The following is a 13,474-nucleotide window of genomic DNA, read 5'->3' on the forward strand; positions in this document are numbered from 1 at the left end:
AAAATGACACAATATGTTACTGCATACGTCAGCAGACTAATTAGGAGTCTTCGTTTGTTTACTTACTACTAAAAGACAAGTTGTCTAGTATGTTCACTATTTTATTTAAGGACTACATTACAATAATAAACATGTTTCATGTACCCTAAGATTTTGTGTTAAAATAAAGCCAATACTGCCATTTCTTTGTGGTCCCCCTTATTTAGAAAAGTATCGAAATATATTTTGGTACCGGGACAACCCTAGTACAATGCAATACAATCTGTTTTTCCTCACCTTCCGCCGTGTTAGATCCCTCCGCTCCACGGCTCTTCCATAGGCTGTAAAAAAAGAAACATGAATGACATAGAATACTGATAGCGCCAAATGTGTCCTTAATATATATTATTGTAAATAAAAATCTGTTGCAGGGCCAGCTGGGCTATCCTCCCATGGCCATCTGTTATTTCTGCATGCAATCAAATAGGCTTCCTCCCAACATGGCCCACATGAAATGAGACATGAGTGTGAAGCTAAATGAAGTGTGTAAAAAAACCTGTTTTGTGGGATCACACATTATGGTAATGCTATATACACTTATGTTGACTTATGCAATTTTTTTTTTTTTTTTACTCTTTCAGCCACTGAAGCCATGTTTGGATTGCTTAAAAAGCTTTGGGGCATGGTTAATTGACAGCAAAGATGCCACTGAGGTCTGAACTGTGGTGCTGGCCTAACATAAACCATGATCGTAGATGAATAAAAGTTCATTTTTGTTAGAATAATTGTTTCTAAGTTATCACAAAAACTTTGTGTTACATTGAGGGGCCCGGTGAGAAGCAAAAGCTGTCTTTGAAACCTACCAAGAGTAAGGCTCGTAAAGCAAAATGAAGGTGTTCTGTTTTCTTTCGTGTATTATAATCAAACAGAAAGATATTGTCTGACCCAAGGACTACAAAAGCGAAGAGGAAGCAGGACCAGACTCCCCTCCAGGCGACCTCTTTTTGAACCTCCTTTTTGAACTGTTTTACGAACCTCTTTTTGAAGACCTTTTCTGTGAACTGTTTACGACCTTTGTCCTTTAGAAACCGCTATGGCCATGTGGTTAGAGAAAATGCAAATAAAGGAAGGAGGCATACAAACTTTCGCCAGAGCATGGGTGACACTGTAAGAGGTTACAGGTCGACAAATTTCTCCTCAATTGAGTCCAAATTTAATTCTGTCTCTGTTTAATTCTTTGCCTCTTGTCTTGTTTAATAAATGTCATCAGTGTTTGAACCTGACAAATTTATTTTTAGTTTACTTTCTGTAAATATATATCATATTATCTTCATGTCATATTAGGATCCAGTGTTGCTTGTGTTTTCATTAGAGCTTTTATCAGAACTCGGCGAGCTTGTTGCCAGCGCTGCATGAAATCAACATTAGCGGTGGCTATGTAGTGTAAACAAACGGAGGACATACAGTTGATAGACAGTTGCGATAGCCAATCAGATCATGAGTAGCCAATCTACACTGCAAAAACTGAAATCCAAGTAAGATGAAATATCTCGAATACGGGTAATATTTTCTTATTTTCTGTCTGATAAGATCATTCTTCTCACTAAGCATATTTTATATTAGAGTGTTTTACTTGTTTTAAGTGTTTGGGTCCTAAATGATCTCAGTAAGATATTACAGCTTGTTGCTGAGATTTGATGACCTATATTGAGTAAAACATGCTTGAAACTAGAATATCAACTGTTGCAAAGCTGTGTCATCAACACTCACAAGTATAAAAACTACTTTTTTAAAGTAATAATTTCTTATTTCAAGCATGAAATAAAAAAAATCATGACTTTGACACAATTGTGTCTCATAATTAAAACAGATGACAGCCAAATGGACTTTGCTGTTTTATTTTCAACGAAACAATAGAAAAGATGCACTCTTATTGTAGTAGTGTGGCACAGTACAGTAAACTGACAGTTAATATTTAAACATTTGACATTTCAAACAATTTTGAACAGAAATAGTTCATGCACATTCAGTTAAATTCTTTAAAATTACAATAAATAAAAAAATTGTCCGGGGGCCGGGCTGTAAATATATATATATATATATATATATATATATATATATATATATATATATATATATATATATATATATATATATATTCACCATACCTGGTTGTCCAAATTAGGCATAATAATGTGTTAATTCCACGACTGTATGTATCTGTCATGACTTGGTCCTGGGGTTTAGTTCTTCTGGAAGGCAACGGAAAGTTGGCTCGGGTGAGACGGGAATGTGAGTACATGATTTATTATTACTATCAAAAAAAAGTACAAACGAAAAGCGCGCACAGTGGCGGAGAAACAACTTGGCTATGAAAACAAATACTTGCACAAAGGCAGAAACTATGAACAACAAAAAACACTAACTGTGGCATTAATAAACAAAACTTACTTGGCATGGACAAAAGGAGCAGCATGAACGATGGACATGAAAAAAGTGTCAGGAATGTGCAGAGCATAAATGTGGGATGTCGCCAGAACGACAAACTGAAAACAATGAATTTAAATACTATGGACATGATTAGTGAAAGCAGGTGCGTGACTCAGAACGTGAAACAGGTGCGTGACGTGACAGGTGAAAACTAATGGGTTGCTATGGTGACAAACAAGAGTGCACAATGAGTCCAAACGTGGAACAGGTGAAACTAATGGGTAATCATGGAAACAAGACAAGGGAGTGAAAAGCCAGAAACTAAAGAGTCCAATAACTAAACAAAACAAAACATGACTAAAACACAACATGATTACACAGACATGACAGTATCGGTATCGGTTGATATCGGTATCAGTAATTAAAGAGTTGGGCAATATCGGATATCGGCAAATAGCCATTATTGGACATCCCTACTTAAAACTAGCGATGTCCGATAATGGCTTTTTGCCAATATCCAATATTCCAATATTGTCCAACTTTTAATTACCGATACCGATATAAAAAAAAAAATCAATAAAATAAGATAAATACATTGAAAACATTTTCTTGAATAAAAAAGAAAGTAAAACAATATAAAAACAGTTACTTAGAAACTAGTAATTAATGAAAATGAGTAAAATTAACTGTTAAAGGTTAGTACTATTAGTGGACTAGCAGCACACACTGTGCTTCCGGACTGTATCCCTTGCAGACTGTATTGATATATATTGATATATAATGTAGGAACCAGAATATTAATAACAGAAAGAAACAACCCTTTTGTGTGAATGAGTGTAAATGGGGGAGAGAGGTTTTTTTGGGTTGGTGCACTAATTGTAAGTGTATCTTGTGTTTTTTATGTTGATTTTAATTTAAAAAAAAACAGAAAACAAAAAAACAACAAAGAAAAACGATATCGATAATTTCCGATATTACATTTTAATGCATTTATCAGCCGATAATATCGGCAGGTCGATATTATCGGACATCTCTACTTAAAACAACTAAATGAGTAAAAATCAAAACTTTTGATATATTTTTGACTAATTAAACACACTGTTGTTGAGTTTTTGCCGATATCCGATATTCCAATATTGTCCAACTTTTAATTACCGATACCGATATAAAAAAAAAAAGATAAAGATAAATACATTGAAAACATTTTCTTGAATAAAAAAGAAAGTAAAACAATATAAAAACAGTTACATACAAACTAGTAATTAATGAAAATGAGTAAAATTAACTGTTAAAGGTTAGTACTATTAGTGGACTAGCAGCACACAATCATGTGTGCTTACGGACTGTATCCCTTGCAGACTGTATTGATATATATTGATATATAATGTAGGAACCACAATATTAATAACAGAAAGAAACAACCCTTTTGTGTGAATGAGTGTAAATGGGGGAGAGAGGTTTTTGGGGTTGGTGCACTCATTGTAAGTGTATCTTGTGTTTTTTATGTTGATTTTAATTTAAAAAAAACAGAAAACAAAAAAACAAAAACAAAACAACGATATCGATAATAAAAACCCGATACCGATCATTTCCAATATTACATTTTAACGCATTTATTGGCCGATAATATCGGCATGTCAATATTATCGGACATCTCTACTTAAAACATAACTAAATGAGTAAAAATCAAAACTTTTGATATATTTTTGACTAATTAAACACACTGTTGTTGAGTTTTTGCCGATATCCGATATTCCAATATTGTCCAACTTTTAATTACCGATACCGATATAAAAAAAAAAGATAAAGATAAATACATTGAAAACATTTTCTTGAATAAAAAAGAAAGTAAAACAATATAAAAACAGTTACATACAAACTAGTAATTAATGAAAATGAGTAAAAATTAACTGTTAAAGGTTAGTACTATTAGTGGACTAGCAGCACACAATCATGTGTGCTTACAGACTGTATCCCTTGCAGACTGTATTGATATATATTGATATATAATGTAGGAACCACAATATTAATAACAGAAAGAAACAACCCTTTTGTGTGAATGAGTGTAAATGGGGGAGAGAGGTTTTTGGGGTTGGTGCACTCATTGTAAGTGTATCTTGTGTTTTTTATGTTGATTTTAATTTAAAAAAAACAGAAAACAAAAAAACAAAAACAAAACAACGATATCGATAATAAAAACCCGATACCGATCATTTCCAATATTACATTTTAACGCATTTATTGGCCGATAATATCGGCATGTCAATATTATCGGACATCTCTACTTAAAACATAACTAAATGAGTAAAAATCAAAACTTTTGATATATTTTTGACTAATTAAACACACTGTTGTTATTGTTTATTGAGTTACCGTCGAAATAATTTGGGAGAAACTGTTTAAAAAGCACAAAAGACGTCGGGGACTTCCTTGGTCGGTTTGTTTTGCTAGCAAGACACCATTATTGTCCAATACCTTTCTTGGCCTTTCCTCCGGTGCTTGTCATCCCTCCTCCCGGTGACGTATGCGAGGATCCTCGCTGCCTACGCTGGTGGGCGACAAAGCGGCCGCAAGTATAAAGAGCGAGCGGGGACTCCCCGGCTCCACTCCCACGAAGACCAGGCACAGCGACTCCGTTCCCAGAGCTGAACCCCAGCAGAGATAGCAGCAAGCAGGCACTTCCTCGCCGCGCAGGCTAACTCGCTTTCGGCTTTGGTTCGCCATGGAGACCCGCTGCACTAGGAGGAGTTCCAGCAGAGCATCCCACAACTTCAAGAGTGAGTTGCTTGCAAATGCCACTGTTGTTTCTGACTTAGGTTAATAGAACTAGATGCAATTGAACTTGTGGAAAAAATATTTGTATTTATTATATTTGTTGTTTTGTTTCACCACCAGAGAATCTCATTACATTGTGCAGGTGTCATCATCCATCCATCCATACTCTACTTCAGTGTTTTTCAACCTTTTTTGAGCCAAGGCACATTTTTTCCTTTCAAAAGCAGAAATCATTAAAATACAAAACTAAGTTGACAGTAAAAAGTTGTTGGATATGACTTTAAAGCATAACCAAGCATGCATCACTATAGCTCTTGTCTCAAAGTAGGTGTACTGTCACCACCTGTCACATCACACCCTGACTTATTTGGACTTTTTTGCTGTTTTCCTGTGTGTAGTGTTTTACTTCTTGTCTTGCGCTCCTATTTTGCTGTTTTTTTCTCTTTTTTTGGTATTTTCCTGTAGCAGTTTCATGTCTTCCTTTGAGCGATATGTCCCACATCTACTTTGTTTTAGCAATCAAGAATATTTCAGTTGTTTTTTATCCTTCTTTGCGGGGACATTGTTGATCGTCATGTCATGTTCGGATGTACTTTGTGGACGCCGTCTTTGCTCCACAGTAAGTCTTTGCTGTCGTCCAGCTAGGGCTGCAACTAACAACTAATTTGATAATCGCTTAATCTGTCGATTATTACTTCGATTAATCGATTAATAATCGGATAAAAGAGACAAACTACATTTCTACCCTTTCCAGTATTTTATTGGAAAAAAACAACATACAAGCACCATACTGGCACCAAACTTATTGTGATTATTGTTTCTCAGCTGTTTGTAAATGTTGCAGTTTATAAATAAAGGTTAAAAAAAATAAAAATAAAAAGTAGCCTCTGCACATGCGCATAACATAGATCCAACGAATCGATGACTAAATTAATTGCCAACTATTTTTATAATCGATTTTAATCGATTAGTTGTTGCAGCCCTACATCCAGCATTCTGTATTTGTTTACTTAGTAGCCAGTTCAGCTTTAGTTTTGTTCTGCATAGCCTTCCCTAAGCTTCAATGCCTTTTCTTAGATGCACTCACCTTTTGTTTATTTTCTGTTTAAGCATTAGACACCTTTTTACCTGCACACTGCCTCCCGCTGTTTCCGACATCTACAAAGCAATTAGCTACCGGCTGCCACCTACTGATATGAAATAGTATTACACGGTTACTCTGCCGAGCTCTGGACAGCACCGACACTCAACAACAACACATCATTTGCAGACTATAATTACTGGTTTGCAAAAAATATTTTTAACCCAAATAGGAGAAATTAGAACATCTCCCACGACACACCAGATTGTATCTGTGGTTGAAAAACACTGCTCTACTTAGTAGAGTATGGATGGATGGATGTTGAGTGTCGGTGCTGTCTAGAGCTCGGCAGAGTAACCGTGTAATACTCTTCCATGTCAGTAGGTGGCAGCAGGTAGCTAATTGCTTTGTAGATGTGGGAAACAGCGGGAGGCAGTGTGCAGGTAAAAATGTATCTAATGCTTAAACAAAAAATAAACAAAAGGTGAGTGCCCCTAAGAAAAGGCATTGAAGCTTAGGGAAGGCTATGCAGAATGAAACTAAAACTGAACTGGCTACAAATTAAACAAAAACAGAATGCTGGACGACAGCAAAGACTTACTGTTTAGCAAAGACAATGTACATCCGAACATGACATGACAATCAACAATGTCCCCGCAAAGAAGGATAAAAAACAACTGAAATATTCTTGATTGCTAAAACAAAGTGGATGCGGAAAATATCGCTCAAAGGAAGACATGAAACTGCTACAGGAAAATACCAAAAAAAGAAAAAGCCACCAAAATAGGAGCGCAAGACAAGAAGTAAAACAGTACACTCAGGAAAACAGCAAAAAAGTCCAAATAAGACCGGGTGTGATGTGACAGGTGGTGACAGTACACCTACTTTGAGACAAGAGCTATAGTGATGTATGCTTGGTTATGCTTTAAAGTCATATCCAACAATTGCAACTTTTTACTGTTAACTGAGTTTTGTTTTTTAATTATGTCTGCTGGTGGTGTGCCATTTTTTCAACGCAAAAAATGTGCCTTGGCTCAAAAAGGGCTATATAAATAAACATTGATTGATTGATTGATTGATTGATTGATGTATTTGGGGCTGGCTGCTCTGAAAACAAGACCCACCCACTCTGCTTTGTTCCTGGTCTGAGCTGCTGTGACCTAGCTTACCGTAATAACCCCTATAGCACCCAAAAGCACAGATTTCGACCATTGAAAGACTTTCTATAGTTCAAGACTTACTGTCATTTAAAAACAGCACTGCACATCATAATGGCAAATACAGTTTTGATGTAAAAGGTCTAGAAAAATGATGTAGAATGGGCCGCATGTGGCCTACGGGCCATATTTTGCCCAGGTCTGTGTTAGCTGGAGCTTTTTATGAGTCTCAAATTGGGATGATAAGACCAGAGAGCACCAGGTGAAAACCCAGTCAGAGAGAACATGCAAGCAGAAACCTTCCAAAAGCTCAATGAATGTAGCTGCGAGTGTACATTTCTGCAAATATAGCCGACCTGCACTATTGGATAGTTTGAAAATTGACTTTGCGTGCGGGAAACTGCGCAGTAAATAAGACTGACCAAGATTTCAGATTTTCCGTTTGAAATCCCTGTCTCGTGTTCTCCTGAAGGTCCGGCGTAGATAACGTTCCGACTTGTTGAGAGGTCAGGAGGTGAGCCATTGGAAAATGTTGCGTACATTACATGAATGGGAAGTTCATTATCGTTTAATGAGTATACTTTTACCGCGGTGCTGTCATCTGAGCTCTGCCAAAGAAACCTGCCACGAATTGAAACTGATCCGGGTACAGTTACTGTTTTTTTACGTGTGTCCTTTTTGCAAACTCTTCAATGGGAAGTATATATCTTCCAGAACAACCCCATTTTTATTAGAATAAGGAATCCTTATTGAGATATTTTGCTGTTCTTGTATTTAATTTCATTGTTTTGCCTCACACAGCTGATTATTTGGAGTTATGTAACTGTGACAAAGTAGCCAGAGCTCCCTGTGTTAAGTGATCAGGTGGATATAAATGCTTGAATGATTGTTGAATTATGCACAAGGCTTAGGAAACAAGTTACGAATGAGTGCACATGCAAAAAAAAAAAACCCAACAACAACAAAAGCCTCCATGGTAAAAACCATACTTGCCAACCTTGAGACCTCCAATTTCGGGGGGTGGGTGCAGGGGGCGTGGTTGGGGGCGTGGTTAAGAGGGGAGGAGTATATTTACAGCTAGAATTCACCAAGTCAAGTATTTCATATATATATATATATATATATATATATATATATATATATATATATATCCCCGCGACCCCGAAGGGAATAAGCGGTAGTAAATGGATGGATGGATATATATATATATATATATATATATATATATATATATATATATATATATATATATATATATATAAAAGGTGAGTGCCCCTAAGAAAAGGCATTGAAGCCTAGGGAAGGCTATGCAGATCTAAACTAAAACCGAACTGGCTACAAAGTAAACAAAAACAGAATGCTGGACGACAGCAAAGACTTACTGTGGAGCAAAGACAATGTACATCCGAACATGACATGACAATCAACAATGTCCCCACAAAGAAGGATAAAAACAACTGAAATATTCTTGATTGCTAAAACAAAGTAGATGCGGGAAATATCGCTCAAAGGAAAACATGAAACTCCATCCATTTTCTACCGCTTATTCCCTTCGGGTTAGCGGGGGGCGCTGGAGCCTATCTCAGCTACAATCGGGCGGAAAGCGGGGTACACCCTGGACAAGTCGCCACCTCATCACAGGGTCAACACAGATAGACAGACAACATTCACACACTAGGGCCACTTTAGTGTTGCCAATCAACCTATCCCCAGGTGCATGTCTTTGGAGGTGGGAGGAAGCCGGAGTACCCGGAGGGAACCCACGCAGTCACGGGGAGAACATGCAAACTCCACACAGAAAGATCCCGAGCCCGGGATTGAACCCAGGACTACTCAGGACCTTCGTATTGTGAGGCTGACGCACTAACCCCTCTTCCACCGTGATGCCCAAAACATGAAACTGCTACAGGAAATTACCAAAAAAAGAGAAAAAGCCACCAAAATAGGAGCGCAAGACAAGAACTAAAACAGACAAGAGCTATAGTGATGCATGCTTGGTTATGCTTTAAAGTCATATCCAACAATTGCGACAACGACATTTGACTGGCAACTGAGTTTCGTGTTTTAATGCTTTCTGCTGGTGGTGTGCCTCCGGATGTTTTCAACGCAAAAAATGTGCCTTGGTTGAAAAACACTGGTCCGAGGACTAAATTTTTGTGTGTGTCTTACCCAGGTGGACTGTCCCTGTGGCTGATCCTGTGGCTGGTGGTAGTCAAGCCCAGCAGTGTGGCGCCATGCCCCAGGCTTTGTGTGTGTTACCCTACACCCATGACGGTCAGCTGCCAGTCCCAGAACCTCACCATCGTGCCAGCCGGCGTGCCCTACGACTCGCAACGGGTGTTCCTGCAAAACAATCGCATCACCGAGCTCCGTGCCGACTCCTTTGGCTTTGAGACGCAGGTAAAAGTCGACACGCGACCCACCTCGTACTGTGGATGTTTGGGGCACATACTCCCATGTCTTTTCCTTTCCTCCTACAGGTGCTTTGGCTTTACGGCAATAACATCACATTGATTGAGGCCGGGGCCTTTAGCAACCTAAGGGTTCTGGAGGAGCTGGACCTGGGTGACAACCCCTCACTTCGGCACCTTGAAGGCGGAGCGTTCAGGGGGTTGGAGAAGTTGCAGAGCTTGCACATGCACCGTTGCAAGTTGGCCATGTTGCCCCATGACCTCTTCCTCAAGCTCTACAGTCTACAGTTTCTCTACTTGCAGGTGAAGACTACATCTCTAGACTTTTTCAGCACACACACAGAATTCTAAATAGACACAATTAATTAATCTAATCTGGCTCACCAAATCCTATCGTTTGGCCAATACAAGGTTCCTGACATTATTGTGTTTTGTGTTTTGGCATTTTTGTAGGACAATCAACTTCACATTCTGCAGGACGACCTGTTCTCAGATCTGGTCAACCTCACCCATTTATTTCTCCACGGCAACCGCATCCGCACCCTGTCTGAGAATGTTTTTCGAGGCTTGGTCAATCTGGACCGCCTGCTCCTCCACGACAACCGAATCCGGCAGGTGAACCGTCGCTCTTTCCGCGATCTGGGCCGCCTGACCATTCTTTACCTGTTCAACAACTCCCTGGCTGAGTTGCCAGGACAGGCCATGAAAGACACTCAAGGCATTCAGTTCCTCCGCCTCAATGGCAACCCCTGGTCCTGCGGTTGCGAGGCCCGTCCTCTCTGGGAGTGGTTCCGTAAGGCTCGCATCGCCTCCTCTGAGTTGCTGTGCTTGTCGCCATCCCAGCGTCGCGGGCAAGACCTCCGATTCCTCCGGGAGCTGGACTTCGCCCTTTGCCCCATGCCTGACCCTGGCTCTCTGGCTGGTACCACCACGACCTCCTTCAGTACCAAGACCCGCTGGTGGTTCTCCAAGAACAAGCCCGCCTCCAAGGCGTTGTACCAGAAGAACACAGAGACAGTGAAGGCATTCCCAAAGCATCTTCCCAAAACCATCTTTGAAGCTTCAAAGTATGAACTATCCGAGGCCGAGGTGGCTCTCCCAAAGCTCGACACAGAAGAGTACTGGGCCAACTATGGCAACGAAGATGCCTCCATCCGCTGCTTTGAGCCGGAGTGCGGCCCAGGCTATGAAAATCCAGCGTTTGTCTCCTCCTTCTCAGCCTTCGCTCCCAGTCCGGTCCTCCTCCACCCTCTCTTCTTCTTCATTGTCACATTCTTCCTCCATTTCCTTTTTGGTTGAAACTATCATTTCCCTAACTTCCTTTTCTTCTCCGATTCCCCCCTTCTGCTCCTCTCAACTCAAAACAAAAACACGGGATCTCAATCCCTTCCAGTCACCCCCTGGAGCTGCAGGTCGGTGACAGAAGTCAGTCGAGGCAGTCAGGATCTGTTTCAGACGCAGAGTCGCGGTGACGTAGAGGCTGAAAATCGGCAACTTCTTCTTGTAAGCACAGCCTTCAAAAAACTGACCTCTTGGAGACAGGAAGTAATGAATGACACACAGACACACAACACAGGAAGTTGGTCAGCTAGCAGCAAACTATGCAGATGTTGTCTACAGCAGGGGTGTCCAAAGTTGTTTACATTTTGTTCATAAAAATACAATTTAACAAGAACACTACCGTAATTTCCGGGCTACAGAGTACGCCTAGGTTTCGTACAAATTTATGAGCAGCAAGTGTACACACGGTGCTTGTGTTCATTCACAAATGTAACAAAAGGTGGTGCCTGTAACGCGGCATACAGTCGCCTACCGGAAAAGCCATTGAGCGTGGTCTTCGTCCTTCTCCTCGTCCTGCTTAAAACGCTAAAGCCGTCTTCTTGGGAGCGTGGCGATCCGGCCTTCCGGGCCCCGTCAGTGACGGTGGATTTTGGGGCCGCGTTTTGTGCATTTTGTTGTTGCTTCTCTATGATGATGGTGAGTCCATAACATGCTAAATGGCCGACCGAACGATTGCGCTATTGCGTTCAATTTGATGCTAACAATTTTATCGGTCCGCCGTTGATCCGTTCGGCAATTCCATTGCTTTGATGCGACAAGGCTGAATTTATTGGCGGCGTGTAAAGCGTGTAAAAATCCATAAATTAACTGCAGCATTGAATAAAGTGCAGGGTTCAACGTGGAGAGAGAAAAAAGCAACAGCTTGACCGCGATAAAGGAATTATTGCAAAGTAGGAATAATTCATTATAAGTCAATATTTTAATAACTAGAGCATAACAAATGGTTAATAGCCCTCTAAATACAGTTTTTAACATTATAGCTGAATTGGTTGGTTTTGGAATTGTTTAAATCAGGCAAGAAATGTTGAAGTAGTAACAGGTATAAGGGAATTTTGGGAAAACCGGGAATTTTTCAAGTTTAAACAACTTTATTTGTGTCCTTAAGTGGAATGTTTTGACGGTGGAACAGTTACATTGGTTGAAAAACGTGGAAGGAATAGTCAACAGTAAAAAGGGTGGAAAAAACAAGAATTATTAAGAATTCCTGGAATTTTTTTCAACTTGAAATTTGAAGTTTGAATGTTCAGTATGAGTGGAATATGTTGAAGGTGGAATGGTTTGAATCGGTTGAAAAATGTGGAAATGGTTGAAGTTTGAAATTAATTTTTTGTTGGGGGAATTCTGGGATTTTTTTTGATTTTGTCAAGGGAAGGCTGAACAGTTTGAAGTTGGAATGGTTTGAATCGGGGGGGGGAATGTGGAAGATCGAGCGCGCCACAATCTGAAGAAGAAGATGTGTAGACAACATATGTGTGAATGTTTTGGAGCATTCACACAATAAATTCAGAGGTGGATCTCAATACTTAGTTCATATCACCTATTTCAGTTCATGTAGAGACGTCACTGCCAGCTTTGAGGTGGTGACAAAAGAAAGCGAGCGGACGAGTGCTGGATGGTTTGCAGCCAAGAGTGACTCGGCCATCACAGCCGCCCACACTCGTACACACAACACACCACACAACACACACACTATCCTTTTAGTAGCCTTTAATCATAGACAAGAACATGAACCTCTTGTGCCTGAAGTAAATATGACATTAATGTCCTGTTAATACCTTGGATCTCTTACTGTGTTTTGTGTTAAATATCATTATGTATTATATTTATTCATTATAATCTTTTTTTCTATTGCTCTTTGCAGTTTAGAAATAATGTAATAGATTTAAAACATTTGATATATTATTTGAAAATGTGTAAGTTGATTCCCTTTTGTCTTTAATTATAGAGAGTATATTTTTTGACATCAATTCCTGAAGCCATTTGTCAAAGTCATGTTATCCAATTCATGTATAATAACCCATTAACACTGTTGATGTCTGTGTTTTTTTATTGAATAAATGCTAGAAGCAATGCTTTGGTTTGTTTAAAAAAAAATAAAAATAAAGAAATAATAAACATAAGTGAGTGTGTGTTTCAATGCCTTTTTCATAAGACTGTTACACAAAGCCTTTCCTGAGACAATGAAAACAATACAATGTGAATTTTATTGCGGGAGTTGACACATTCTTTGTTGACATTACATATACAGTTATTTATAATTATATATATATATATATATATATATATATATATATATATAT

At 39.1% G+C, this 13,474-nt stretch overlaps 1 protein-coding gene across 1 annotated transcript; it reads left to right on the forward strand.

The window, feature by feature from the left end:
• The first annotated feature begins 4,922 nt into the window (after positions 1–4,922).
• rtn4rl2b (reticulon 4 receptor-like 2b) lies at positions 4,923–12,401 on the forward strand. Its single transcript, XM_061930401.2, has 4 exons — positions 4,923–5,186; positions 9,596–9,822; positions 9,903–10,136; positions 10,287–12,401. The coding sequence occupies exons 1-4, from the start codon at positions 5,132–5,134 to the stop codon at positions 11,130–11,132; spliced, it is 1,362 nt and encodes a 453-aa protein (XP_061786385.2). The 5' UTR covers positions 4,923–5,131; the 3' UTR covers positions 11,133–12,401.
• Positions 12,402–13,474: the final 1,073 nt, after the last annotated feature.

This window comes from Nerophis lumbriciformis, linkage group LG36 (assembly GCF_033978685.3).
Source record: "Nerophis lumbriciformis linkage group LG36, RoL_Nlum_v2.1, whole genome shotgun sequence".
In the NCBI taxonomy this organism is placed as follows: Eukaryota; Metazoa; Chordata; class Actinopteri; order Syngnathiformes; family Syngnathidae; genus Nerophis; species Nerophis lumbriciformis.